Source organism: Sebastes fasciatus, chromosome 12 (assembly GCF_043250625.1).
Source record: "Sebastes fasciatus isolate fSebFas1 chromosome 12, fSebFas1.pri, whole genome shotgun sequence".
In the NCBI taxonomy this organism is placed as follows: Eukaryota; Metazoa; Chordata; class Actinopteri; order Perciformes; family Sebastidae; genus Sebastes; species Sebastes fasciatus.
In genome coordinates this window covers 31308836-31335356 of record NC_133806.1, presented here as the reverse complement: position 1 = coordinate 31335356, position 26521 = coordinate 31308836, and the positions used below count along the sequence as shown (strand labels likewise).

At 42.5% G+C, this 26521-nt stretch overlaps 1 protein-coding gene across 1 annotated transcript in view; it reads right to left on the bottom strand.

The window, feature by feature from the left end:
• Positions 1-24981, bottom strand: part of LOC141779856 (plectin-like) — a 182201-nt gene extending 157220 nt beyond the window's left edge. Inside the window, exons 1-2 of the mRNA XM_074654881.1 lie at positions 24831-24981; positions 20697-20893 (exon numbers count right to left, since the gene is read on the bottom strand). Of these exons, the coding sequence (XP_074510982.1) occupies positions 20697-20886 (190 nt within the window). The 5' untranslated portion in view covers positions 20887-20893; positions 24831-24981. The remainder of the gene's footprint in view (positions 1-20696; positions 20894-24830) is intronic.
• Between the last annotated feature and the right edge of the window lie 1540 nt (positions 24982-26521).

Sequence of the window (26521 nt, the reverse complement as noted above, 5' to 3'; positions counted from 1 at the left end):
TATCAATCTTCTCACCTAACTCTCGAACTGTTCCTTTAAAATGTCCAAGTACACAGGCATTACTTTGCCTTTTTGGTTGACACATACTGTATAAACCTTACTTCATCACCTTATCTACCTCGGTTTCTCTCTCAAACATACACAGTTGTTTGGATGCACACATACTGTATGCAGGCGCTTCAGTCCAGTTGTAAAGATCATTTGAGAGGGGGGAGGGTTGGGAAATGAGGGTGAGGGAATGTTCTCAGAGGCTTTGGAGGTGGTGACTCCTCTGCTTTTTAAAGGACCTTTCCATCTACAGTAGTATGATGCCGCAATGGTATGCATGTGAGTGTGTGTGTATGTGAGTGTGTGTATTACGCTGTAGTACAATGGAATGTTTTTGTTTTTCCCCGTTAACTTTTTTCTTAGCTTGAAGCTACGATCTCAGACTAATACTGGACTTAATAAAGCGCCAGAGCACAAAGCAGTGGAGACACAGAGAGTCTTTGTGTCATACACAACCCAGGTGTTAGAACCTCAGTATTTTCCACACAAATGTGTTTTCCACACTTTTTTCCCTCTCAAGCCACAAAGCCATGTGTTTCAGCCCTTGTAAAAATCAGGGAGAGACTCCACAGGGCTCCTGGTTTCTGTTAAAAAAGAGCAGCAGTAAGGCTCAAGGCACGAGTCCAACCCTGGCACACTGCAAACTAACTGAAAGGTTTGGTGCTCCGATGTGATGCATGACGGCGTAATGAACTGACAGCTGCCACTCAATCTGCTAGTTAAGCAGTGATTTCGCAGTTCCAAAGCAAACAAGATGTCAGATTAAATGGGATCATGAGTAGCGTCGGTAGCGGACATCACCGTCTACAGGACTGCTGCGCAGCGTTCCGCAGTGAGACAGCGGACACACATCTGTCTGACTCAGCAATGTCATACTGTATTCAGGCAGCAGCATGACTCTGACAGGTGGAGTTTAAATGGGTTTAACTGCGTGTGTGTGAGGTCTGTATACATTAGCATCATATTAGCTTGTGAAGGTTGAAGATGAAGGTGTATCTAAGTGAGTGGGTGAATTTCAGTTTGTATGTTTTATCGTTAAAACGATATAAAGATCTTGCCTCTTGTAAAACTGTTTGAACTTCTGTGCCAAGAAATCCTGTAACTTGTGATATCGGGAAAGTGCTGGTTAGGACAAAGTAAAAATTAAAGTTTATTATAACTTAATTTTTTAGTTTTAGCCATAATTTTCTATTGTTATGAATACATTGTACGAAGCAAGAAACGAAAGCAAAAGGTGATGGATTGTGTGCACATTTAACCCCAGCTGTGTACAGGTGCAGGACTAAAAACAGCACACGAAAGTAAAAGAAAGTTTGTCAGCACATTGAAATTCTCAAGCTCCCAAAATGTGTACTATGATGCAAAATTTTGACCTACATTCGTCATGCTTTATCAGGTCTTCCTTTTTCCAAGAAACAAAAGTGTTGAAAACAAACCAATAGTTTAGCCGGCTTATCTACACCACTTTATTTGGAGGTCAGTGTACTTGGGTACGGAACAACTTTACTAATGTTAAAGCTGAGCAGGGGGAGAGTGGAGAGGGGGGGATTGTACTCGTACCTAATATGAAAATGCCCTTAGTGTACATCACAGCATCCAACCTCACTCCCTGTCTCTTGTACATGTTCTCCATTCCTTCCTTTTATTCACCTCCTTTCTGTCTCTCTCTCTCACACACTAACAGTCATAAAACACCAGAGGTTCAGGCATAAAAGAACTGCAGCTTCTCTTCTGTAAAATTGCTCAATGTTTGACAGGAAGGCGGACAGATTGGGGGAGCATCCCTCCGGAGCTCCTCTCTCTCTCCCATAAAAGGAACTGAAGGGATCCCAGCATAGTGACGCTTATCAAGCCCTGCCCCACAGTGACCTTTGACCTGAGCTGTGTGTCAGCGCTGATCTATCCCAGGCAGCAGGATGCTGACACACATGAAAAAATATAAAATGACTAAAAAAAAAAAAAGGGGACAAAGCTAAGCACTTTGTGATCCAGAAACACACCCTGCACGAGCTCAATGTAGCGCTTCATTTCAGTTGGTATATTTAACAGAAAAGTTCCATTACAGGGATTCTCCTGTTTGGTTTGCACGGTGGGTAACTGGCAGCTTTAGCTCTAAAAAAGGGCACCTAAAATGTCCTGGAAATGTATAAAGACATACACACACGCCAAATCCACAGGTTTTGTACCAACGGCCTACTTTCCATGAGCATTTCACCTGGCGCTGGCGTCCGTGTATAGCTGACCTCAATATGAATTCAGCACTTTGTGTTTGTAGTAGTAGTGGCCAGAGTGGGCTCCAGGCTTACTGCAGTGGGAGAAGGAAAATAAGCTGCACAAGTTTCATTGATTTTACTGGCAGTAATAAAGTCAATGTCTAACGGTCATATTTATTTAGGGTCCTTAAAGTTTTGTTATGTGCGACACATTTTGTTCTTAAGCTGTATTTTTCAGTTACGGTAGCTACAACGATGATCCATTGTTCAGTCGGACTAAATTAGGGCTGCAGCTATCGATTATTTTAGTAATGGAGTATTCTACAGATTATTCCATCAATTAATCGGATTAGAAATACTTTTGCTTTATTAAGGAGCAATAGTAAATAGACTATACAAAAGAGAAAATAAGACTGAACAACTAATTGGTTTCCTTTTTTAGAAAAATCTACATTTTTATTGCTTAAATTGCATACAACATATACAATACTATCTGTCCAAATTAAACCAAATTAAATGCATTTAAGTGCCATGTTACCTTCTATTTTTTTTAATGAATAAATATTCAGGCATCTTGCTCCCTGTGCGCGGTCGCTGCATATCTGTACAGACCTATCTGTCTCTCGTGCTGAGCACTCGGACGGCAGACTGAGGCTGTGCGAGTCATCCAAACTGATCAAATCATAAAACCTGCTACAGGAGCTGCTGTATAACCACTATTATGAATACAAGGATGTCTGTCATCTTATCAATTGTGACGTTATTTCGCCAGACATGTTGCGTTTGTCTCTCTCTCACACACACACACACACACACACACTCGCCTCGTTGCAAAGAGCCACCAGCATGGCTGTAGACTCAGTCATGTTTAGCTTCTTGTAGATGGATGAAAAATTATAGCTTGGACATTACCTGACAGTTAGTGGAGATGCAAATCCACCACATTAGTAGGCAGAGATAACTCTACTCTCTGCTCCTCAGGCAGAGGGCATAGACCCAAATGCAATGCATCCACGAGACAGTTTAGATGTACAGTAAGAGATTACTCTCACCTCCAAGTTGTTAATGCCCTGCTGTTATTATTATTATTATCAGTCTCTCTGCCATGTAATGAAAGGAATTCTGCCAAAGTGGTAGGAGAGAGAGAGAGAGAGGATGAGCAATGGGTGTTTGACATCATACTGAAAGAAAAACTAGATAAGAGAATCCATTTATTTGAACCACAACATCTCTTTTTGGGAGTAACAAGTAAAATATCTTGGCCTCTCACAACAACATGATTGAGTGCATCCACCTCTAGTTGTAAGTGCTTTTCTCAGTGGCGCTCCCCAATTGTTCTCTCTGACCTCTCTATTAACACTTCTCAACCTGCGGCAGGCAGCCAACGTACGTAAGACTCTGAAATACAAGATCCTCAATTCTTAGATATCTGTCACTGCTCAGCAGCCAAACATAACTTTTCTAATTGATAAATCATCTTTCATAGCAAGAAGACAGGAAATGAAAAGACCACCTCACTGGCATCAGCGCCAAGGTCTGACCAGTCACCAAATGTGTGATGGGAACCTGCAGGCAACTCTCACACACTCAGCAGCTTTAAACAGACACACACCGGACGGTAGGTTTTAAAATATACATTACTTCAGCACACACATACATACATACACGCTCAGTTGCCTCTGGGCTTTTTAAAGAGTTCATTCATTCACAAATCTGTGTGACGAATCGCTTCCCACGCCACTTCTCACCTCACACAATGACACATTGGCTACTGTAAATACTGCAGTCATTCATAAAGAGAGCTACGCTGTAGGTCTGTATTGGGCTAAAATTATATGGTGATGATAGACGCCTTCCAAAACCATTAACACGGTAGCAAAAATAAAGATGGTTTATATTCTTGTCAGACACTACAGTTTCTTTAACGCACCTCAAAGCTGGACTTAGCTTATTAATTCACAAACGTTTTCCTCAGCCAAGAAGAAACTGGAATTTAAATTACCCTTAGCAGACAATCAAGCCTGCCAAAAATAACCGTTTAATTGGCCGGCCAACATGGCCACGGCTATATTTAGGGGTTATTTTAAGCCCCGCGGGGCATAGGACAGGGCCTTGCAGGACACACACCGGGGCGAAATATGGATTCCAGCCGTGTCTGTGCACCCTCAGCAGTCCACCCGACATGAACAGGGCAATCCCCCCGCTCAGGCTGCCCGGCAAAGTCGGCTTCAGCTGCTCGCACAAATTGCATTAGAGGACGGTGGGAAGGCAGCCAGGCTTTTACCGTCCAGCCGGCTACAATTTAGAGCAGACAGTGAGACAGCAGTAAGTAACATTAGACAGAGCAGACTGACTGATTGACTATTAATGCATTTTAACCCATTTGGAAAATATTCTTGATATCAAATCCAACATGATATTTATTTTCCACTGTTAAGTAAGCCAGAAAAAAAAGTGAGTATGTCCCAATACAGTGCGTAGTATGGTAAATTCAGTATGGCAAAAATACCAGGATGTCCTACTACATCCGGTCACATTATGCAGTATGCAATCAAGCATGCTGTTCTGGCTATTCTGACCCACAATCCTCTGCGCAGCGGATAAATGAGCAAGAGGGTCAAAGTTCAAGGTGCAATAATATTATGATGAAGTATTATTGTTATAATAATGTATAAGTAATATTATGTCCCAATTGTATGCATACTAACGTAGCCTAATAATCTAAAGTGCGCTAGGCTAGCTAAGCCATGCTAACAGGTTAAGTGAGGATGTACTTATGCAGAGCGGCACTTTGAGCTAAATGCTAACGTCAGCCTGCTAACATGCTCACAATGACAATGCTAACATGCTGATGTTCCTCATCTTAGTTTAGCATGTTAGCAACGTTTGCTATTTAGCACTAATCACAAAGTACAGCCGAGGCTGATGGGGATGTCATTGTTTTGCGAGTTTTTGGTCATGAATTAATAATAATAGAATATTGAATGACATTTATTTCACGGTAATCCATCCAATAGTTGCTGAGACATTTCACTCTGAATCACAGATTTCAGCATCATGGTGGTGCTAAAGGAATAGTCCAGGGATCATCAAGTTGATGGCAATCCATCCAACAGTTGTTCAGATATTTCACTCTGGAGCAAAGTGGTGGACCAACCCACCAACCCACCCAAACAGACCAAGACTGCCTTCCTCAAAGTCACGCCGATACTGTGCCTAAAAAAGTCAGCAAAACATGCTTATACTGTTTATTGTTTCGATAAATATATCTGAAGAGATGTATAAACAGTGACACCACAGAGGAATGGTGGACAAGTAGTAACATCCTCTTTGCTTCGGTTCAGCAATAGAATTGAAAGGAAATATAGAAACACCAAATATGCCAATGAGGGGACGGTCACTTTCCCTACAGGTTAGAATAGACTGATAGCATCCTGATAGGCAAACATCCACACCTGGAAGTTGTGTGCTGTATCTAGAAGGCATCAGTGATTACACAGGCAAATGATTTCTTTGCATGGCAGCATGTTGAAGATATCATGAGACAGCTTTTCTAACGTCCAGTAAAGGTTTTACATAATATCGGCTTGTAGTTATAGCCTGTCGGGAGGCCGTAGTCATCTGAAGGATGCAACTAGGGATGTCAAGAGAGACGATACTTCGGTACCAAGTCGATGCCAAAATTCTAAAAAAGTGCAGGTACTCTTTTTCTACAGTACCGAAGGTACCGTACGATGCCTGTAATGGTCATTGGTAGGGATGTGACAGTGAGGGAAATTTTCCCACCGGTTAATAAACTTGTGACAACACCAGTGTTACCGATTACACCGGACATTTTACAAGAAAGATTACGGTCAACATGTGCAGAGCGCTGACTCTGATCTTTACTGTCGAGTGGCGGTGTGTCTGGCCTCTCCGGTAGCGCTTTTGCTGCGGGGCTCTGCTGCGGGGGTCTACCTGGTGACCTACCAGCTGTGACGGCTCCATCCACCTCGCGACGATTATCTCATTAACGTTATGGTTCCCTTATAGCATTGGGATTAAACGGGAAATATTGCCAAATAGGTGCGTTTGCTTTTCGCTTCGACAATAAATCCTCTGCCTCGTGCTCCTACTACTCTGAGCTGACGGACCAGATGTGTTCACGGTCAGTATGTAGTGTCCGTCGTCTGACTATCGATTGATAACATGCTGCTGATACGCCAAAATGAACAAAATGGGTAAATTCTTTGTATTTATTACTTAAAGGCTACATGCCTCTGTTTTTTGTAATGTTCAAATGTTTTTAATAAAAGAGTGCGTGTTGAATTACAGTACAGGGGATTTATTGTTGTTTTTTGTTTTTTTACCGTGGTATCAAATTGGTATCGAGAATCGTGGAAATTCACTGGTATTGGTATGGACTACTAGATTTCTGTTACCGTGACATCCCTAGCTGCAACATAAGAGTGTTCATTATAAAATGGATTGCTCCAGTCTTCACAATGCAAAAAAATGTTAGTCTTTGTATCTGAGCCAGTATCTGGGACATATATTTCTTGGTGGGGAAAATAATGGACTGATCATCTGCCTCTGTGTCAAGATTAAACCAGGGCAGTATGTGGCGACAAGGACAGGTATTTAGGACAGTGTAGATGAGTATCTGAGCAACACAGAGACATTTGTGCTGCTGGGTACCATGGGAATGTTTACGAGCCAAATACTTTCCATTATGAAGCATCAGTAGGCATACGCTATCTATCCACACACGCAACCTATACAACCCCACTGCAGACACTATGATGCCCTCAGAGTCCCAGTAGTAAGAAGAAGTTTTACAGGTTTACAAGTCTTCCTACAGTGTTCTATACAGCTGATGTTATTTGTCGTGATTTAAAGGGATTCTGCATCATATGCCAAAACGCTTAACAAAAATATATATATGAGAAAAGTATCTTTAAAAATTGAGAAAGAGAAGTCAAAGGTACGGTGAGCTCTCCGATTGGCTGTGTCATCAGTGTGCCTTAATAAGGAGAGCAGGACCTCGGTGGAGCACCGACGCTGTCGAGGAAGGAACACAGAAGAACGTCTGGAACATAAACACCTGCCACAGAGCCGGCTTCTGCTTCCCATTACCTCCTGGTACAGAAACAGCACTACAAACACACACTTTCACAAACAGAAGTATGCACAATTCTGGCAAATGCATTCTGATGTTTTATCAATAAATATTGATACACTTGTCAGACTATGGTCAAGAAGATTAGCAGCCAGTTTCTCAAATTGAAGATATTTCCTATGAACATGGTTGCTAACTGCCTTACTCTGGAATACATGTTGGAAGTCAGCTTCCCATTTCACTCTTTCAACAAATGCGACTGCCAAAATCCCGAAAGCCTTTAGCTTTATTTGCACTTGATAACAGCACATTCCTCCTATTTTGTGTCACAAAGCAATCTACACTTTGTCCTGTGAGTTTCCTATAAAATCCAACCCAATGACACACAATGCAGACGCCTGTTTGGCAACGGCGCTGTTTGTTTACAGTGATTAAACTGACGTCTAAAATCAATCTACTGATGGTTTATAGATGTTAAACGCAGGGCAGGATTTAAAAAAAAAGATATGAGATGTCCACACATATAGACACACTGACAAAGACAAACATGCTGATACACAGAAAATAAGCGAGAGTGATTCAGCACAAGCCCAGTCGGCAGATTCTCAACCAAAGAGAGGGAGGGAAAAAAGAAAACTGGGGCAATATTTATAGAGGAGCTCTCCCTCTTCCTGATGATCTGTTGGAACGGAACAGATGAAACAAGCAGGAGGGAAAACATGTAGCGGAAGGCAAGGTGAGAGAATATTAACACGTGAGATGAAAACTAAACTAAACTTTGAAGTGAAAGCACCTGGAGGATGCTGCTGGCAAAGTGAAAAGTGAAAAGTGGGTACAGAGATGTGTTGGGGTAGATCGGCTCTGCTACGGATGGGGATTCACTTTCACCTGTCGGAACTGATTCCACTTCATCTTTCACATCGCCATCTCTCTCTCTCTCATTCTTTTCTGCACCGCATGAACATTACCAAAAAAAGTAAAGTATGTAAGATAATCCAGCGCAGGCATGCCGAGCTGCAGACAAGCAGATAAAGGGATGAAGGGGTTTCATTCAGATGAATATTTGAGAAGGAAAGCACGAGCTCCCTGCGCTGTGTTAATGAATTTCACTGTTTGCTCAGCAGCACCTGTTAACATCCTCTGTTGTGACTGGACTTATCAGGATAACAATCAGGCACAGCGCTCGGACTTCAACTAAACCCCTCTCTGAGGGCTCACCGAGGTCAGAGGTCAGAGGTCAGCGGAGCGGGTTTGTTGCTACGGTCACATATCAAAGTGAAGCGCTCCTGTAAATCCGGCGGACTCTCACAGCAGCAGCACACACACCAAGAGAGGCAGCGTGAAAGAGTGACAGCGAACATGTGCGGCAATCAATAAAACACTCAGCAGTCAAGAGATGCAGCGTGCACGGCTGCCGCAGCCGGCGTGACCAAAGGCACGCCAAGGTGCATATGCAAACAGTCACGCGTGTGCACCTGTGCAGAGTCAATAACATCATAAATAGACAAATGAATAAAGCCGTCCTCCCTTACAAACATGCAAAGACACCTCGTCCATCATCACGTCTAGTAGCTGTCACCGCTGTAATGTGAGTGCACGCTCTCACCTTTATACTTCTCTCTGACGTTCTCATAAGCCTGGATGAAGTCCTGCTCGTCTGCGTTCGGAGGCAGGTAGGCGGGTTCGTACATGGCCATGCTGCCGCTCTCAGCCTCTTCCTCTTCTTCTCCTCCTCCTCTTCCTCTCTGCTTCTTCCTCTTCCTTCTGGGTCAGCTCTCTTGTCTCTCTGAGCGTTTGGATGTGTGTGAGAGAGGCAGCCTGTGCTGTCCTCTGTCTGCTCTCTCTCAGCTGTGTGTGAACCCTCCACAGCTCTCAACTTCATTCCACAGCCCGACGTCCCCCCCCCCCCAACCCCCCACCTCCCTATACCCTCCCATAGCCTAGCTCAGAAATACTAATATAAATGTCAGGCCCCTCCTCTTAAAGACACACAGACTGGAGCAGCAGGCACACGCTCACAGCCTTGCTGCTTGCCAAGCACGAGCACAGCAGCAGCAGCAGCAGCAGCAGCAGCAGCAGCAGCAGCAGCAGCAGCAGCAGCAGCAGCAGCAGCAGCAGCAGCAGCAGCAGCAGCAGCAGCAGCAGCAGCAGCAGCAGCAGCAGCAGCAGCAGCAGCAGCAGCAGCAGCATACAGCTCTCTGGTAACAATACAACTGAATTAGACTGATGGATGGCAAGCAGATTGTAGAAGACCAACGAAGCACAGAAACACTCCTCTTACTGTCCAGACCAATGTTACAGATCCAATTCTCCTGTGTGCAACCCTGTAAAATACTCAAGACTGATAAATATCGTCATAAATCTATATAAAAAGTCAAATACAACGACAACAGTTCGGTATGCACAAATAGCTACTACGCTACAGGCAGATGCTAATCAGGCTCCATGATCAATGCTTTGATCACATTTAAGCAGGTGTGCAACGGAGTATCTTTCATGATCCTGTGTGGCTGATAAATAAAACTTATTCAATCATGTATTGCCACAATTTGTTGTGAGAGAAGTTTTGCACTAATTTAAAAGGCGTAATCTGCCATATATGTGTGTCTGATAGATTTCAATGGTAAACAGCAAGATTTTAATTAGGACTGACAATCGATTAAAATATTTAATTTTGATTAATCACATTTTTTATGTGTTCAAAATGTACCTTAAAGGGAGATTTGTCAAGTATTTAATACCCCTTATTAACATGGGAGTGGACAAATATGCTGCTTTATGCAAATATATGTATGCACAGGTACTGCATTTAGCATAAAAAATATGCTCAAATCATAACTTTTTATCATATTTGCTCAAAGTTGCGTACTGCAGCTTTAAAGGGGTTTCTTTTGGGGAGTTTTTCCGTATCTGAAGCGAGGGTCTTGGGGCAGAGGAAGTCGTATGCTGTACAGATTGTAAAGCTCCTTGAGGGCAAATTTGTGATATGTGATATTGGTCTGTATAAATAAAATTGACTTGACTATTATTTCATCAACATTAATCAAAAACCACCACATTGTTTCTGTCAAAAATAATATCACCACAGTCGCTGCAGAAGCTTCGTGAGTGCCCTAAAATGAAATCATCCTTATTATTTCAAAGATGCTAAGGCTGTGCAAGTTATTGTTCTATAAAGCCTTAATTTAATCACATCTGAAAAGGAAGCAGCCGGTCGCTACGGGACATAATCTCATAATAAAGAAGATGTCCGCCCTGTTTGTGCCGCAGTGACACACTCCAGCTGGTATAGTTTCGGCCAGCCACGGAGAAAGTTGATGCCTGCAGCGTGATGAATACATTCAAAGTGCAGATATGCCCTTGACATCCAACTGTTGGGGTAGCCGCTGAATATTCAACAGATGGCCTGACCGGCCGAGCTGACGACAGGCCAGAGCAAAATAAATTATGGGTAAAAAAAACAACAACTAGTCAGCTACACGTCAAGACTTCACTGGTCATTTTTATTATATTTTAGCTACTTGATTGTTACATGATTAATTTGCAAGGTGCTTTGATTAATATCAATGCAAGTTGTGGCATTAAAAGTGATTAATAACAGTGATGTTGGCAAACAGACACAGGGAGAGAGACATACTGTGCAAAGCCAGCTAGACTGTGTTGGAATCTTAAAAACGATGTCTTGTTGAGGAGTTTTTATGACGGCACGCCTCGTAAAAATGATGAGGAAAGTAAAGACGATATCGCCCTGTTCTATTTCCATGCTGGTTTGCGTAGGAGTCGGCCGTAGCACAATAGCGGATCCGATCTGATCTAGGAAAAAGGAAAATCCCTGCAGCTCAGCCCGACTATCAGACATTTCTTTGGCCAAGGCCGAACTGACATCAGCCAGGACTCTCTTTTTCCTGAGAGGAAACGCGATAAGTCCACTCCAAACTCTCTGCTGCTGCTGCAGAAGTGAGAGTGAGTGTGTGTGTGTGTGTGTGTACTGTATATCTCTACAATCACTCCAACAGGAAATTTACAAGCAGAGACAGAGTTAGGCACGCACTCCAGCATGTTTTCTTAATAGCAAAGTTCAGACACAATTCCACATTTTTTGCCAGACCTTACTATATTGATTTCATTACAATAATATGGCAGTTATTTAGCCATCTATCCATTTTAGTGTCCATTTCAACATGAATTGTGAAAGGGTATATTATAATATATATGCAATTCATTGAGCACTACATTGTGCATCACTATTTGTTAACATTATTCTTATATAAAGACAAACACTGGGGCTTCTCAAAGGCCAACATGATACAACAACACAAAGAGTGGGTGGCTGATCAAATAAGCATCCTTTATAAGCCCATGGGCACATAGACAGATTAATATGCAGTCAAATCAACAACATCAGCTAAATGTTTATGTATTCCTTTAAAGGCAGGGAGAGGCAGGACGGAAGAATGACATCACCATGTTGACTCTGGCTTCTGACAGATAAAACTGCACAGAACTATAAAGAGAAGCCGGTAGTACTCTGTCATATACTGAAACCAGAACATGATTAAGTGTAATGTCTACGTTGATGTAGCCTATATGAGATGTGCTGGTCAAAAACTATTCACACATCAGGGCCACGCTCACATCTCCTAGTGTCCACTAAGTAGTGTGACATCAGTCTTAAACTGCTGGCTGACACATGTGGAAGCTAAGTGAAGATATTCAACAACTAAACGTTAGCACCTCAGCCACTATTAACACTCACTGACGCCGGGTCTCATCATGTCATTTTCCTTGAGACACACAGTGGTGACACGTACTGTAATTCTAGCTTGGTGTCCACTCCTAAATAGCTGGACAACCAGGACATCTGTTTATTTAGTTAAAGGGATAGTTTGGATGTTTTGAAGTGGGGTGGTATGAGGTACTTATCCGTAGTCAGTCGGTCGACACGCACATCAACATATTTAGCCTTGTAAAAGAAAGGATTACCTAAAAAAATCAATATCCGTTTAAGTGTACGCTATATTTAGACAATTTTCTGACTGTATTTGTCAATGGAGTCTGGTGGCTTTGAAGAGAGTATAATTAAGTTTCACTTTAAGTTCAGTTCCCCATCGGAAAGGGCTGCCTGAGGCAAGAAAATATTCTAACACCGTGGTAGCGACCTGTTAATCACAAGGTAGCCACGCCCTAAAGCATCCCCTGCTTTATGGTCTATTTGACTCTAAATGGGACCATAACTTACTAAATGAACATCATGCTGTATTGAAGAAGACTTGAAATGTTTACAATGTTTACTGACGTAACAAATCAAGAGAGAAGTAGGCTCATTTTCTCATAGACTTATATAAAATCTGACTTCTTTTAGCAACCAGAGGAGTCGCCCCCTGATGGCTGTTAGAAAGAATGCTAGTTTAAGGCACTTCAGCATTGGCTTCACTACGGTAGTATGTAAACATGAGTATTACAGTAACAGGTTAACAATGTATTAACCTTGTCATAACATTTGTCTAGTATACCTATAAGGATCATAAAGTTTATTGGAATCTTAATAATATATTTTTACATGGATTTGTTATATGGATTTTACATATAATACATATCTTTTTTAAGATTGTAAAATATGAATTTACAATTGTTTTACTATTATACTTTTCAATCTACAAACAGGTCCATTTGGCAACATTCAGACCATTTATTGTTAAAGAAGCTACAGTATACAGCTGGCAAGTTAACAGTCTGCCTCTCTGTGTTTTCCAGGTGTTTGATATTCTAGTGGGGCCGACTCGCAAGACAAGAGAAGATACATCGTTAACATTATTAATGCTTTTTTTTCTCACACCACTCTGTTCTGAGAACGAGACACCCGTCTTCACAAATCACAGCACATCTTTTACACTCAAGCGTCGAGGGGATTACTGAAGCACCGCAGCTCACCGCTGATGGAAAAAGCCATGGGGGAAACAAACAAAACCTTGTGTACACACTCTCAAACACACACTATAATGTACAAACATGTATAAACACACACACACACACAGGCAGGAGTTCAACACTGGCCAACAGCTAGACTGATAGTCTGGCTGTCGGAAGATGACAAACCTCTCAACAATAGTGTGACGGCTGTTATTATGGGAGAATTTATAGCTGGCTGGAACTAAAACAGGACTTATCCACGGCTGGATGTTGATGGAATGGAAATCATTTTGTCAGTGGAGACATGATTTGAAAGTCAAGGGACTCTCTCTGTGATTATTTCCTTCCTTGTGTTTTCAGCTAAAGCTCCCCTTGCTATAAATTAGATTTATATTGACCAAAGCTGAATATGTGCCATTGTGAATAGCAGACTTTAGACTATGATTAATAGCACTGCAAAGGCATTAGTTGTGCATAAAAGTCCAGAAACCCTATGATTGTTGCGTGTGTTTAATGTTTCAGCAGTGAAAGGACCTAATTAAAGACACTTTCTTCTTTGTCAGTGTGTCAACTGATCGTCATCAGTCCGGAGGCTTAAAGCACTTCACTGTCAATTATCCAGGGCTGGGGCTGACTGGATACCCTTCTAGCATAGTGCAATAATGCTGCAACGTTGCTGTAATAACAGGAAAATAACAGAGGGGGCAAGCATAGAAACAGGCCTGGCTCCCTCTTCTGGATAGCCACAACAGTGTCAAACTGAAACACACCGAAGTCATTGTATGCTTTCTCCTCTTTCTGGCCCGGATCGGTCCGTGTCGCTACGGCTCATTTGCAGAATTTCAAACCGATGGTGAAGTTCAGCATTCCTCCCCTGATTCAGCATGTAATGGGGAAAGGCATAAAGGTCAAAGCTGTAAAGCTGTTCTGTCTGATAGACTCCTTCAATGAGCATCAAACTTTTTTGTCTGCTGCAATAAGGCAGAGCACTGTAACGCAAAGGGGCACAAGTAATACACTATGCTATTTGAGACGGTTGTGGGGAAATGAGGCACATTTTCCAGAAGCGGTGATGACTCTCCAGGATGAACACTTTCAGGGATCGTTAATAGAAAGTGCCACCTAGTGGGCAAATGGGTTATTGCTGTCTGGAGGATGACTAATAGCTGAGTTCACTTATCAGCATAGGAGCTTGATCTATGATAAGATGGCATTTAGAAAGCTATTGAAGTTAAACTGTAGCTGAGATGCAAGAATAGGTAAAGGCCGGCGTTTGAAAAGAAAAAAGCAACAATCCAAAGACATTTCTTAAACCTGAGGAATATGATTAGACACACAAAGAGGCTTTCATACTGTAAATGAATCAGATCAACAGACAGAAACTGCAGAGCATAATATGATAAATGTATTCAGCTCTAATGCTTCCATTAAATCTGTTTTATTGCACTATTATGAAAGTCGCCTGAGGGCAAGTGTGTTAGTATGTGTCTACGGAGTAACTGCTGTTGTGTTGATGAAGATTTAAACCTCTGAAGGGGCATCTTTTCTCTGGTCCTGTCACAGCGATACTGATACCGTGAGGAACAGACACATAATTCCCCATACAGCCTGTAATATACGAGCTACATAGTACTGCTGAGATACTTAAGGCTCCACATGGATAATTTCCACAGTAAATCTCTACCGCTTTAGACCATAGTGTGTGAGAGATTCTCAGTATCAGATCATACCCTCCTCATGATGAATAATTGAGGAGCACTTTGCAGGGATGTAAATACAGCTTGGACTCTCAAGGCCAACACTGGCACACACACACCGAGACTGCAGGGGAAGTCAACATTTATAAAAATTAAATTAAATTAGTGTCAGCAAATTTGAGCAACTTAAATTAATACCACAATTAACCCAAAAGCCATATGATATTTCATCACTTTTTCACAACAGCCTTTGAAATTGTTATGGCTACTGCCTGATGATGACATCATCATTATTGTGACACATTGTGCATTATGCAGACTATAAGTCAATTACAATTACAGGCAAACTTTCTTTAAAATATTTCCTAACAATTCTTTTAATACAGAATTAAAGGGGACGTTCACGCATTTTAAAAGTCTGTTTACTGCATATGTGAAATACAGTTGTATAAAGCCTTTTAGTGGCTGCAGAGGGAGCTGCCGTGAAGTCTGATAAATTGCCTCAAGTGATGTCACTTGAGTCAGCGTCGGTTGGAGCTGAAGAAAAGTACGACTTAAGTCACACTTTTCTGGAGCCGCAGTAGCTGCATATTACTGTACTGTATGCTAACAATTTCACTATCACTGCACTGTGTAACAGAACGGCGGCCTTTTTGATTTACGCTAACATCTAAAATCACTTGTGTCTATGACTTTAAAATCAAACACTATAACTGATTTGATCTCATATTTCACAAGTGAAGCTATTTGTATTAATGTCAATATAACTGATAATTGTGATTTTAATACATTGATATGCTGCTGTTTGATACCTGTTATCTCTTCTATTCAATATCTACAGAATGTCTACTAATGACATAATTTGATAACTTGAGAGGTGCACTTTTCAATACAATTTCGAATAATGATATCACAATACACACAAGCATCAGTCAATGTGTAACTTTATACTAGAAGCAGCCAGTTGTCTTCCCAGCATGAGTGTTTAAAGAAGAGAGTAACATTTTGCACACCATTGGTTTAAGAAAGTAAGGCCATGGATGAGATGAGAATAACATTTTAAAACACACAATAAGCGGACCAGAAGAACAATCTTTTGGGGAAAAAAATACATATTAGGTGCACTGTTTTCATACAAGCCATACGTGTTTTTGGCGTCCCGTAGTATCCAGCCATGTGGAGAGTTTCTGGTTTATTTGCTGTGTTGTGGTGAAATTCCATTAACCTTGTATTTTGGTGGCAGCAGAAGCCTCAGTGGTGGAAATCTCAAAACCAAGATAAATACAACTGAAACTATTTTGTAGACTATACCACTAGAGTTACGTGGGAATACGTTTTATTTTTGTAAAATGAGACACAGTCTGTGTAGAGTACCCCTCAAGTGAAGGTCAAACATTTACAACTATCAACAGTCAACCACAAGGTGGCAGGGTGGAGTCTCTGACCTCATATAGAGTTATGTTGCTGAGCATGGTGCCAGCCCTTGAGTACAGCTCTTATGCACACACTAAACTATACGTCAGAGATGACCTCTGACCTCTCTCTGTCCTGCACTGACCCCACAGCCATACTGTGGACAGTAAATCCTCCCTGTGACCAGTCTGACAGCTGACTGACTGGAGAACTTTCAACTCAATCCTTCACTGGTTTGTGAATACACTGGGAGGCTATAATAAATAATACTGGGACGTACTCGCAAAGCGGCTCTGATACAACAGCACCGATACCAAAGCGTTAACCTCTCGTCACCATCTTTCGGGTCCTATCACACTCGCTCACGCTCCGACTCCCCGACGGTGTGGGCCAGACGGGCCGGTGGTGCGCCCGACCCCGCAGGGCCGGGATCCCACCTCACTTTCATTTTGCCACGGGGTTTTTGCTTACACCCTCTGACTCACGTGCGCGTTAGACTCCTTGGTCCGTGTTTCAAGACGGGTCGGGTGGGTTGCCAACATTGCCGCAGACCCCTGGCGCCTTTTACTTGGGCCAAGCCCCGCCTAAGGACAGTCCGCCCCGGTTGACAGTCGCACCGGGAGCAGGGGGCCCGTCTCTCCCCGGCGGGGAGAGAGGGCGCAGCGAGCACTTTGTCCACGGCCCGGGGAAGCACCTTCGCCCCGAGCCTTTCCAAGCCGATCTAGAGCAGGTCGCGGCGCACCGCCTCATATGCGGGACTCCCCAGCCTGCCGTGTGTCGTTCACACCCTCCAGCTGGCTGTTAACGAAGGTCTTTTGGCACAGAGAAGAACTCATATCGGTACTCGGTATCGGTGAGTACCCAAATGTAAGTACTCGGTCTGAAAAAAAAGTGGTAACGGTGCATCCCTACTTTTTCCCCCTGTTTCTAGTCTTTATGCTACACTAAGCTAACCGGCTGCAGGCTTAAGCTTCAGATTGAACGGGCGGATATGAGAGTGGTATCTTCTCATCTAACTCTTGGCAAGAGAGCGAATAAGTGTTGTTCTCACAATGTCTAAGTGTAACCTTAAAATCTGGAGCCATTAGTCTACGAGTTGTTTCAGAATCCTTAATACATGGACTTATTAAAAGCATGAACTAACTACCAGTATTTTAGGTTAGTGATGTAATGTGTTCCTTGCATTTCCAAATGGCAGCTACAACAAAGAAACAGTGCCTTGTTTTTACTTTGTTGTCCATGAATTTCAGCATTTATCCCATTGGTTCTAACAACGTTTGATAAATCGCAGAACTGTAGCATTTCTCTCCCCATACAGGACGATGTAATGCTTCTAAAGAAGCAGAGAAACTGTACAGTGCTGCCTCAGCCACACACACCGCAGGTAATCACTAACAAGAACTGTGCACAGTCCACTTCTGATAGCCCTCTAGCGCTCATCTACATACAGTCAGGGATCCTGCAGCAGCCAGTCAGTCAGTCAGCAGAGCCCACAACAAAAGCCAGGCCTCACCCACGGGTGCTGACACAGCCTGACCTGGCCTTCTGATGGATAGAGGAAGAGCAGCGCAGGATGTGGACGCAGACCTATTGTAGGTGCTAAAGTTATCCAAACTTCCTCTTAGCCCGGCAGGAGCACAGCATTCCAAAACAAGCTCCATCAAAGAGTTATTGTGCTAAAAATGGCACATTGAAAATGTGCACGTTACAAAGGGAGGTGGGGGGGTACTGTACATCTCATTTCTGCCTTATAATGATAAAAAAAGTCATACAGATAAATATGTTTTAAGGCTTTAGGTTTTACTGTTTGTCCCAATGTTGAGTCTGTAATGACAACATCACTTTGAAATGACTTTAAAAAATGTTTTTGAATTCATATAATGTCATTTCTATTTGCATATCTGCCAACACTGACACTGATATATCTGTGAATCGATTGAAATATTTAATCGCGATTAATCGCATGATTGTCCAAAGTTAATCGTGATTAATCGCAAATTACTCGCACATTTTTTATCTGTTCAAAATGTACCTTAAAGGAAGATTTGTCAAGTATTTAATACTCTAAACAACATGTGAGTGGACAAATATCCTTGCTTTATGCAAATGTATGTATATATTTATTATTTGAAATCAATTACCGACAGATAAAAACAATGACAGATATTGTCCAGAAACCCTCACAGGTACTGCATTTAGCATGAAAAATATGCTCAAATCATAACATGGCAAACTGCAGCCCAACAGGCAACAACAGCTGTCAGTGTGTCAGTGTGCTGACTTGACTATGACTTGCCCCAAACTGCATGTGATTATCATAAAGTGGGCATGTCTGTAAAGGGGAGACTCGTGGGTACCCATAGAACCCATTTTCATTTATATATCTTGAGGTCAGAGGTCAAGGGAACCCTTTGAAAATGGCTATGACAGTTTTTCCTCACCAAAATTTAGCGCAAGTTTGGAGCGTTATTTAACCTCCTTCGCGACAAGCTAGTATGACATGGTTGGTACCAATGGATTCATTAGGTTTTCCATTTTCATATGATGCCAGTACTCTGGTTTTAAAACTGCGCCCACTACAACCTCCGAAAGATTGATTGCGTTAATAATTCATATATATATATTTCATATTTCATATTAACTTTGACAGCCATAGTGAAAAGCCAAAATTGTCTGATAATACCAGCCTGCCGAGTTGAGCTCTACTGCGTTAGAAGCACTGCATCGCAATGTGATGAGGTATAGGCCATTACACAGACAGTTAATAGCATCATAACAGTTATATCACTCAGGGGTGATTTCAGACGACTACTATACTATTATATCAGAGGTGGTACTGATAACTACATATAATGAGGAATGATTATGACTTGGCATTTCTAATAAACCGATGTCTTTGATTGATGGTTGCAGACAGTTTTGCATCAGGTATTCAATGACGATAAACTGTGTAAATGCATCTAACGCTTGGCCTCAGGCAAGCAGCACATCACAGCAGTGGCACTGCTAACCCGTAGTGTAAATAAATAATGTGTTTCCAGCATCCCTACAGTTGGACAGGATCCCAGCCTATTGTTTGAGCAAAAACAACCACACCTCACACTAGGAAAACTACGGTCTCGTCTTTCTACTGTCCCTGCCTTTAATGTGTAAAGTGTATATCCTGTCCAGCTGGCAAAACCCATCAACAGACTGCAGGGGAAACAAACACCTTACATATGTTCTGTTTTGTTTCCTTTCTGCTTATGGTACAGTACGAGGTTAACTGTTCCTTAGTGACATGCATTTAAAGTTGAACAGGGCCAGTCAAGGCAGCTTAAAATGCATAGTAGGGCAACAATCCTACCATACCGCTAATCCAACAGCGTGTGTTTCCTGTTCTCAACCTCTACCACCATCAGACAAATATGGGAAAGAAGTTCAGGAATTATTACTTCATCAAAATCCTTTTGAAGCAATTTTACAATACTGAAGTCCACAAAATCCAGGTACTTCTACACAGAAAAGCACTGTTACACCAAAACAATATGCACACACTGGTATAAATGTGTAACCTGTGGAATTCAGTGGTCCATATCTCAAACTGAGCTCTCTACCAATTGATGTCATTTTGTCTGACAAGTTCTACCCAGAATGCAAACAAAGACAATCCCACGCAGGACAATGGCCCTGACGTAATTAATAAATGATCAATCGCTTTTCAGAAGTAGAAGAGTCAACAATACGAATACTGTTCTTTCTTCTCCGTTCATGAAGGTGGATTTTCAAAGGGGTGAACGGTCTGGTTTCCACTACAGTCGGGCTATACAACACCCATTGATGCACGTGTGAAAATAAGTTTTAAAATAGACTCCACATTGTTCCTGTAAAGTCACGTTTCCATTTTGTCTTCAAATGACACTTGCTCACATTTCTCAACTGTCCCTGTGTGGAATATTCCCTCTTTAAACATAAATTAACACTGAGCTTAAAAGCATTGTTTCAATGACCTCTTCTGGTTTAAAGTCTCAAGTCTGTTGCACATGTGACCACACACACAGCAGATGTGACCAATAGCAAGTGCAAGTGTTAACATTTGATGGATGAATTTTATAGTTTATCAGCTGTGTCCGGTCGTACCGTCCAATTTTATTTAACTGTCCACTGTCAGAATATTAACTGCTCCACAAAAGTGGAATGGTTTGCAGACAGTTAGGAGACAAGAGGCTGAATTTTGCTGTGCCACTTTCTGGTGTGACCACCAGGCCTTAAAGGTGAACTTGAGTACCCTTCTGCATCACTGAGTCAAGTACACGTTGTGTCACGTGTCAATCCTACCTGCGATGCGAATGACAGCCCTCTCTGCTGGATCCAGGACTTCCCCTGTGGATGATTTGGAGCGTTTGACTCTCTGGTGCTTGGACAGGTTCCAGGGCAGGGTGTCTCCAGGACAGGGGACACTGCTCTTCTCTCCATAGCTTTCCTCCCCCGGGGTTTGATCCCTGCGTCTGTCTTTACGGGTCGCCATCACCTTCCTACCGGGGAGATTAAAAGACAAGAGTTTGAGAAAAGCTGGAGAAAGTGGAGCAGTAACTCTCATGTTCTGGTTATCATTTAATGTACAGTCGTTTTCCAATACTAATCATTAGGTATCAGAGGCCTCTGAAAGTAGGTAAACACTGAACAAGTTTTGCTTTCTAGCCAAGTATCAGGCTAGTCATTAAACTACTGACTCTTGAGTCAAAGAACCAAGGTGTTAAAGAGAGACACCTAAGCTTTACTACAGCAGCCAAGGTCAGCCGTCGTGTCAGGCTGTGACCTCACTCTTCTAATGTTTAACTGCCACTGAAATGTACGACAAGATAAAACTCAAAACACTTAACGTCAGAGTGCCATAAAATGCAAAATGCAGGGCTAGACACACTACTGTGTACTGTGAAATATCATCGGTGGTGTGTGGAGATGGCAGCAGCGGGGTGATTCTCCGTGACCATGATAACAGCACTGTATGGCCCTTCAGCCGCTCATGCAAAATACAAGATGTTACATCGCTCCTCCATGCCTTATTTTGCTCTTCTTTGGTCTGGACTTTGGTCAGGAGATGAGAGATGGGTAAAGTAGAACATTGTCAGACTCACAATGAACTGTTGTTTTTTTTTAAAAAAAGGATCAAAATGTATGCTGCAGAACCAGATATATCGTCTTTTATATTCCATGTTTTCTCCCTAATATCAAAACATGGCACCTACATTACCCACAATGCAACCAGACCACCAACAGTTCAGACACAGATTCAGGTGTGTTTTGCTGGTAGCTGCTAGCGTAGCCTCAAGCTGCTAGCTTCAAGCAGGGATGAGGAGCAGGCTACAGGGGTCTGGAGAGTTCACCTCTTTCTAACTCCACATTCCTAGATGTTTTTCATTTTCAAACCTGTAGTCTTCAGACCCAATAGATGCTGACTCAAGTGGCATCACTTGATTTCGCACAGCTTCCCCCAAGCCACAAAAGGCTTTATAACAACTTGTTTCATATGTACTCCCCAACCACAGGCACAGTTTGCGTTGGTTCAGGGGGCTCACTGAACCCCCTAGAAATGCGTCTAGATCTTTTTTATAATAACACAAACTAAAAATGTATTGTAATGATGGACAATATCGACCTTGTTGTGTCTTCTTATTGACAGAATAAGAATCCAACAAGATAAGACAATAGATTTGTGGTCTTTTTATTTACTTATAACTAGAATGGCACTCGGAGAGCGCAGACCTCCGCCAACACATGATTTTAAAAACGGATCACAGCTCACAACTAGCGGTTACGTGAGGTGGTCGGCTTATTATTAACACAGTGTATTTTCGTGTAACGTATCGGCCCCTCTCATTCAGCAGCCTTGTTATGTCTGTATAACGATACACTACGTTGTCTGTTATCTGCTCGTCTACAGCTTTTTTCTTTCTCACCGCGGACGGCCTGCAGCTTCTACTCACACATCCACATACGTATCTCTCTGCTCTCAGAGGGAGGCAGGGTCACGCGTCATCAACGCGTCATCAGTTACACTGCACATGTGTTATTCTCTGGTTTTAATGCTCAGGCTGATCGGAATCCTTAAAAATATTCCTAAATCCGGATCATGATCCGGATCACCACCAAAATCGAATGGGTTGTTCACTGTGCTACACCTCACCCCTCCAAAAAATTCCATTCAAATCCATAGCGGACTTTTGGAGTAATCCTGGTAACGGACAAACAAACAAACCAACAAACCAACAAACCAACAAACAAACCAACCAACAATGAAAACATAACTTCCTAGGCCTTTGGCCTTGGTGGAGGTAATAACATCAGAAGCTGTCTGTCCACACCGTTAAATATGCACTTTCTGTCATGTAAACAAACCACATACCTATTAGCTGTGCACTCAAGATCAGACTGGAGACGTAACCACTTAAAAGATGGATATTTGCTAAATGTCTACATTTGCACTTCTTAAACTGAAAACACACATTTAATATTGTGATATTTACCGTAAATGATAATTTAAAAAAATAGCCAAAAGCAAGTAGGAAACTTTAAGGCGATCTCCCTCCAGCCAGCTGCCACCTTATTTAGGTTTTTGTAGTGAGATAAGGAGGTATCGTATCAGATAAGTCCTCATTTCAATTTCACCAATCAGCCATTTCTCGTCCGTTGCGGCGCTTTGTAAGTGAGCGACAAGAATAAATAGTCCGTTCAGCTCATAACAGCGTTGCACTGCATAGCACGGTGCAGCACGGTGCAGCGTCCCCTGTGGCCAGTTCAGACATTCCAGTAAAAAAGAATGCAATCAAACTGATTTTGTCGCTGACGCTCACTTGCGTCGCATTCAGTTTGGACACGGTCTGATATGGAGGCGACACACAGCATCCCAATACACTAGACCTCTCTGTGTTGTACACATTTATTCCCTCTAGATTTGTTTTTGTGAACCACCAATCTTAAAGTTCGCCTATGTCCCCAACACATCTGATGTGTAAAATCTGTGGAGTTCCCCTTTAAATCAACACTGCTGTACAGTACATTGCTGGCGATCCCTCACAATAGGTGTAGTTTTGACTATTTGTTCAGTTTCTGACCTTTGCCTTTAGGTTAAACATTTACCAGTAATGTGCATTGTCGGTTACTGTACAGTATAAACACTGACAGAAATCATCTGTGCCACTGTGAAATATCACAACTCACTACATATGACTTCATACCCATCCTATTGCCCATTAATGTCTTGCACAGTGCCTTGTGTGTAGAGCTAAGGGGAAATAAATTCTCAATAAAACTGCTGTTTGCTGTTAAAACCCAACGTTGGCTGATATCAAGGCAAGCGCCACACAATAGCGAACAGTTTATATGACCAAGAAACGTTAAAGGTGTGCGAAAATGGCCTCACACATCCCAGGGTAATACACACACATCCTGACAATGTAACTGGCAAAGTGACAGTGCAACCAGCACTGATAAACCTGAGCTAAAGTCAACACAGAGTAGTTACATGAGTCATCAGCACTCATAAACTCTGTGTCTGTATCTGCCAAATAAAATGAAGTGGTGTTTCCTGAAAGGCTCTCTGAATTAAGGTGACAACAGCTGACACTTTATGTCACCTCATGACACTTAACTTGCTGTCAGCAGAAATATTTCAAGAGAGCTCTGGAAGCATGCTTTCACTCAACTACAACAACGATGATTTGGAAAATACATAAATCATTTGAGTCAAGACATATTTCTGTATCCACTGTAAGATATAACCCTGTTACAGCAGCTGATAGCACCACTGTAACGTGCCTTGATGTTGTCACAGCTGGCCTGAGTTCAGAGATCAGTCCTTTATCATACCCTACATGTAAATGTATTGGCAGTCCGGCTAGCATTGGGTTATGATGTCATAACAAACAGGTTCTCAGACACATACTGTAGGCAGGGCAGCTTGCCCTACTATTGTACTGCATTATAGACCACACAGTACAGAATGAATTAATGGCCGGTGCTGCGGGATTACAGTAAAAGCTAGTCTACTAATTGGCTCATAAATTTTGTAATGTCAGAGTGTGAGATCTCGTTATTAGTAGTACTGTAAGGCCCTCACCATAAGATAAGATTCTGTCCCAATGTTTAGTGTTGTCATCGTTGACAGTATTGAACTGTGGAATTGACTGTATATTAATGAAGTGTAATAGGAGGTGCAGAACAGGTTATTCTCTAATTGGAAAAATTGGTGCATTTAAACTATGCATGACTCCAGAAACCTGCACTACTGGCCTGATGCACCTGCAACAAACTGATGCCAAACGCACATATGTAAATAATGTGATGACTCAGTAAGGCAAGTTAACACTAGTCTATACTCTCCTGTCTCTACCAGTTTTACTGTTCACCCAAACACACACACACACATACATATGCTCAGGCAGCAGTGAGACGCAGAGTGCATCGTCTTACCTTTCCTGCTGTGCTGGATCCGTGCGTTAAAGCCTGTCAAACAGCCATGGACGCATGTGCCGGTGCGCTGCAGTCTGTGTCCTGCAGGTTATCACCAACCAAGACCAATGACAGCCCGTGTGTGTGTGTGTGTGTGTGTGTGTGTGTGTGTGTGTGTGTGTGTGTGTGTGTGTGTGTGTGTGTGTGTGTGTGTGTGTGTGTGTGTGTGTGACAGCGCGTTCGTCGCATGTGTGTGCCGGTAATGTTATGGTAGCCACTCCTTTTACCGGGAGGCAGAGCTGCTGCTGCTGCTGCTGGTGGTGGAGGTGGTGAAGGTGGAGGAGGAGGCTGGAGAGACGACCCGCCGTGCACAATCCGCAGTGATCGGTGATGTTTCTCCGGCTCTGCTCTTTCTCTCGTCTATCCCTCCCTGTGTTACACCTCACAATGTAAAGGTCGCCGATCATTCATTCATGCAGACCTTAACTGACACCCCGAATGCTGGTTCTCATCTTCATGACTGCAGAGATCAGAGGAAGCAGGCGTCCTTGTGTGGGACGCGCAGCGGACACGCAGTGGAGGCGCTGTGGAGCTGCTGGAGCCGATCGAGAGCTTCAATTAGCGTTGTTTGGCCACCAGCAGGGTCTCTTCGTGCTGCGGTGAAAAGCTGCATGACTCACTGATCGATTAGTTGTCCTGGTTGTCCCGGGCTGAGCATCATGTTGTGTCTGCGGAGCTCTCAGAAGGAAGAGTTGAAGAAAATGAAGTTTTGAGGCTGTGATGAAAATGTTTGGGTTATTAGGCTGTCCTGCTGAGGTGGGGTGTTCAATAAGGAATGGGAATCGCAGAGCATTCTGGGGCGCGCAGCCATTTTTGGAGGGCAGTTTACCATACCTGCCAACCTTGAGACCTCAAAAATAGGTTTCTAAAGCACACTGCAACATAATTTTTTTATGTTAAGTAGACCTAATTTTAATTCTCAGGAAAGAATAAAGAATAATTTGTCCCTCTGGTGTGAACTTGTGTGAATCCCTGGCATAATAAACTAAAAGGCTATTCCTCAGTTTTCATTCATTTGTTCATTCATTCTTGTACCTGCTTGGAGTATTTCTTTCTCTTAGTGCTCTCAATTTTTCTTTCCATCACTGACGTCCCTCTGCCTGAACCCAGCGGTGAGCATATAGCTCAATGTTGTGTTGCAAGCAGCTCTCTTCTGCCAGCAAAAAATCATTAGGTGTAGCTGTGTTGTTGTCCAGGTGGAAACAGTAGGGCTTATACACACTGTACAGTGCTACATGTGGAGATAACAAAAAGGAAAAAAGATGTGAAAAATTGCCATATATAGGGAGAGGGCAATGAAAAACATGAGTCTACGAGGCTGGTTTGCTAAATGGAATTTCCACTCTAATGAACAAGTATATAACAAACATGACAAATTTCAACATTAAAAAGAAAAAAAGATCTGTTTAATTTTTCGTGCCAAGAGCGCCGCCATGTTGAAGTACTCTAGCCTGTGATGTCACCAGGTTGGTTGGCTCGGCTGAGTTACACAGAGACAGTGAAAGACAGAGATTGAGGAGACACAGACAGAAGAAAACAAAAGAGGGGACACTATAGTATTGTTCCTGGATGTAAAGGTGAGTTTTATGATGTTAAAACCGCGGACAAAACAGTCCATTTCATAAACTGTCGCTGAAACGGAGATCAGTACC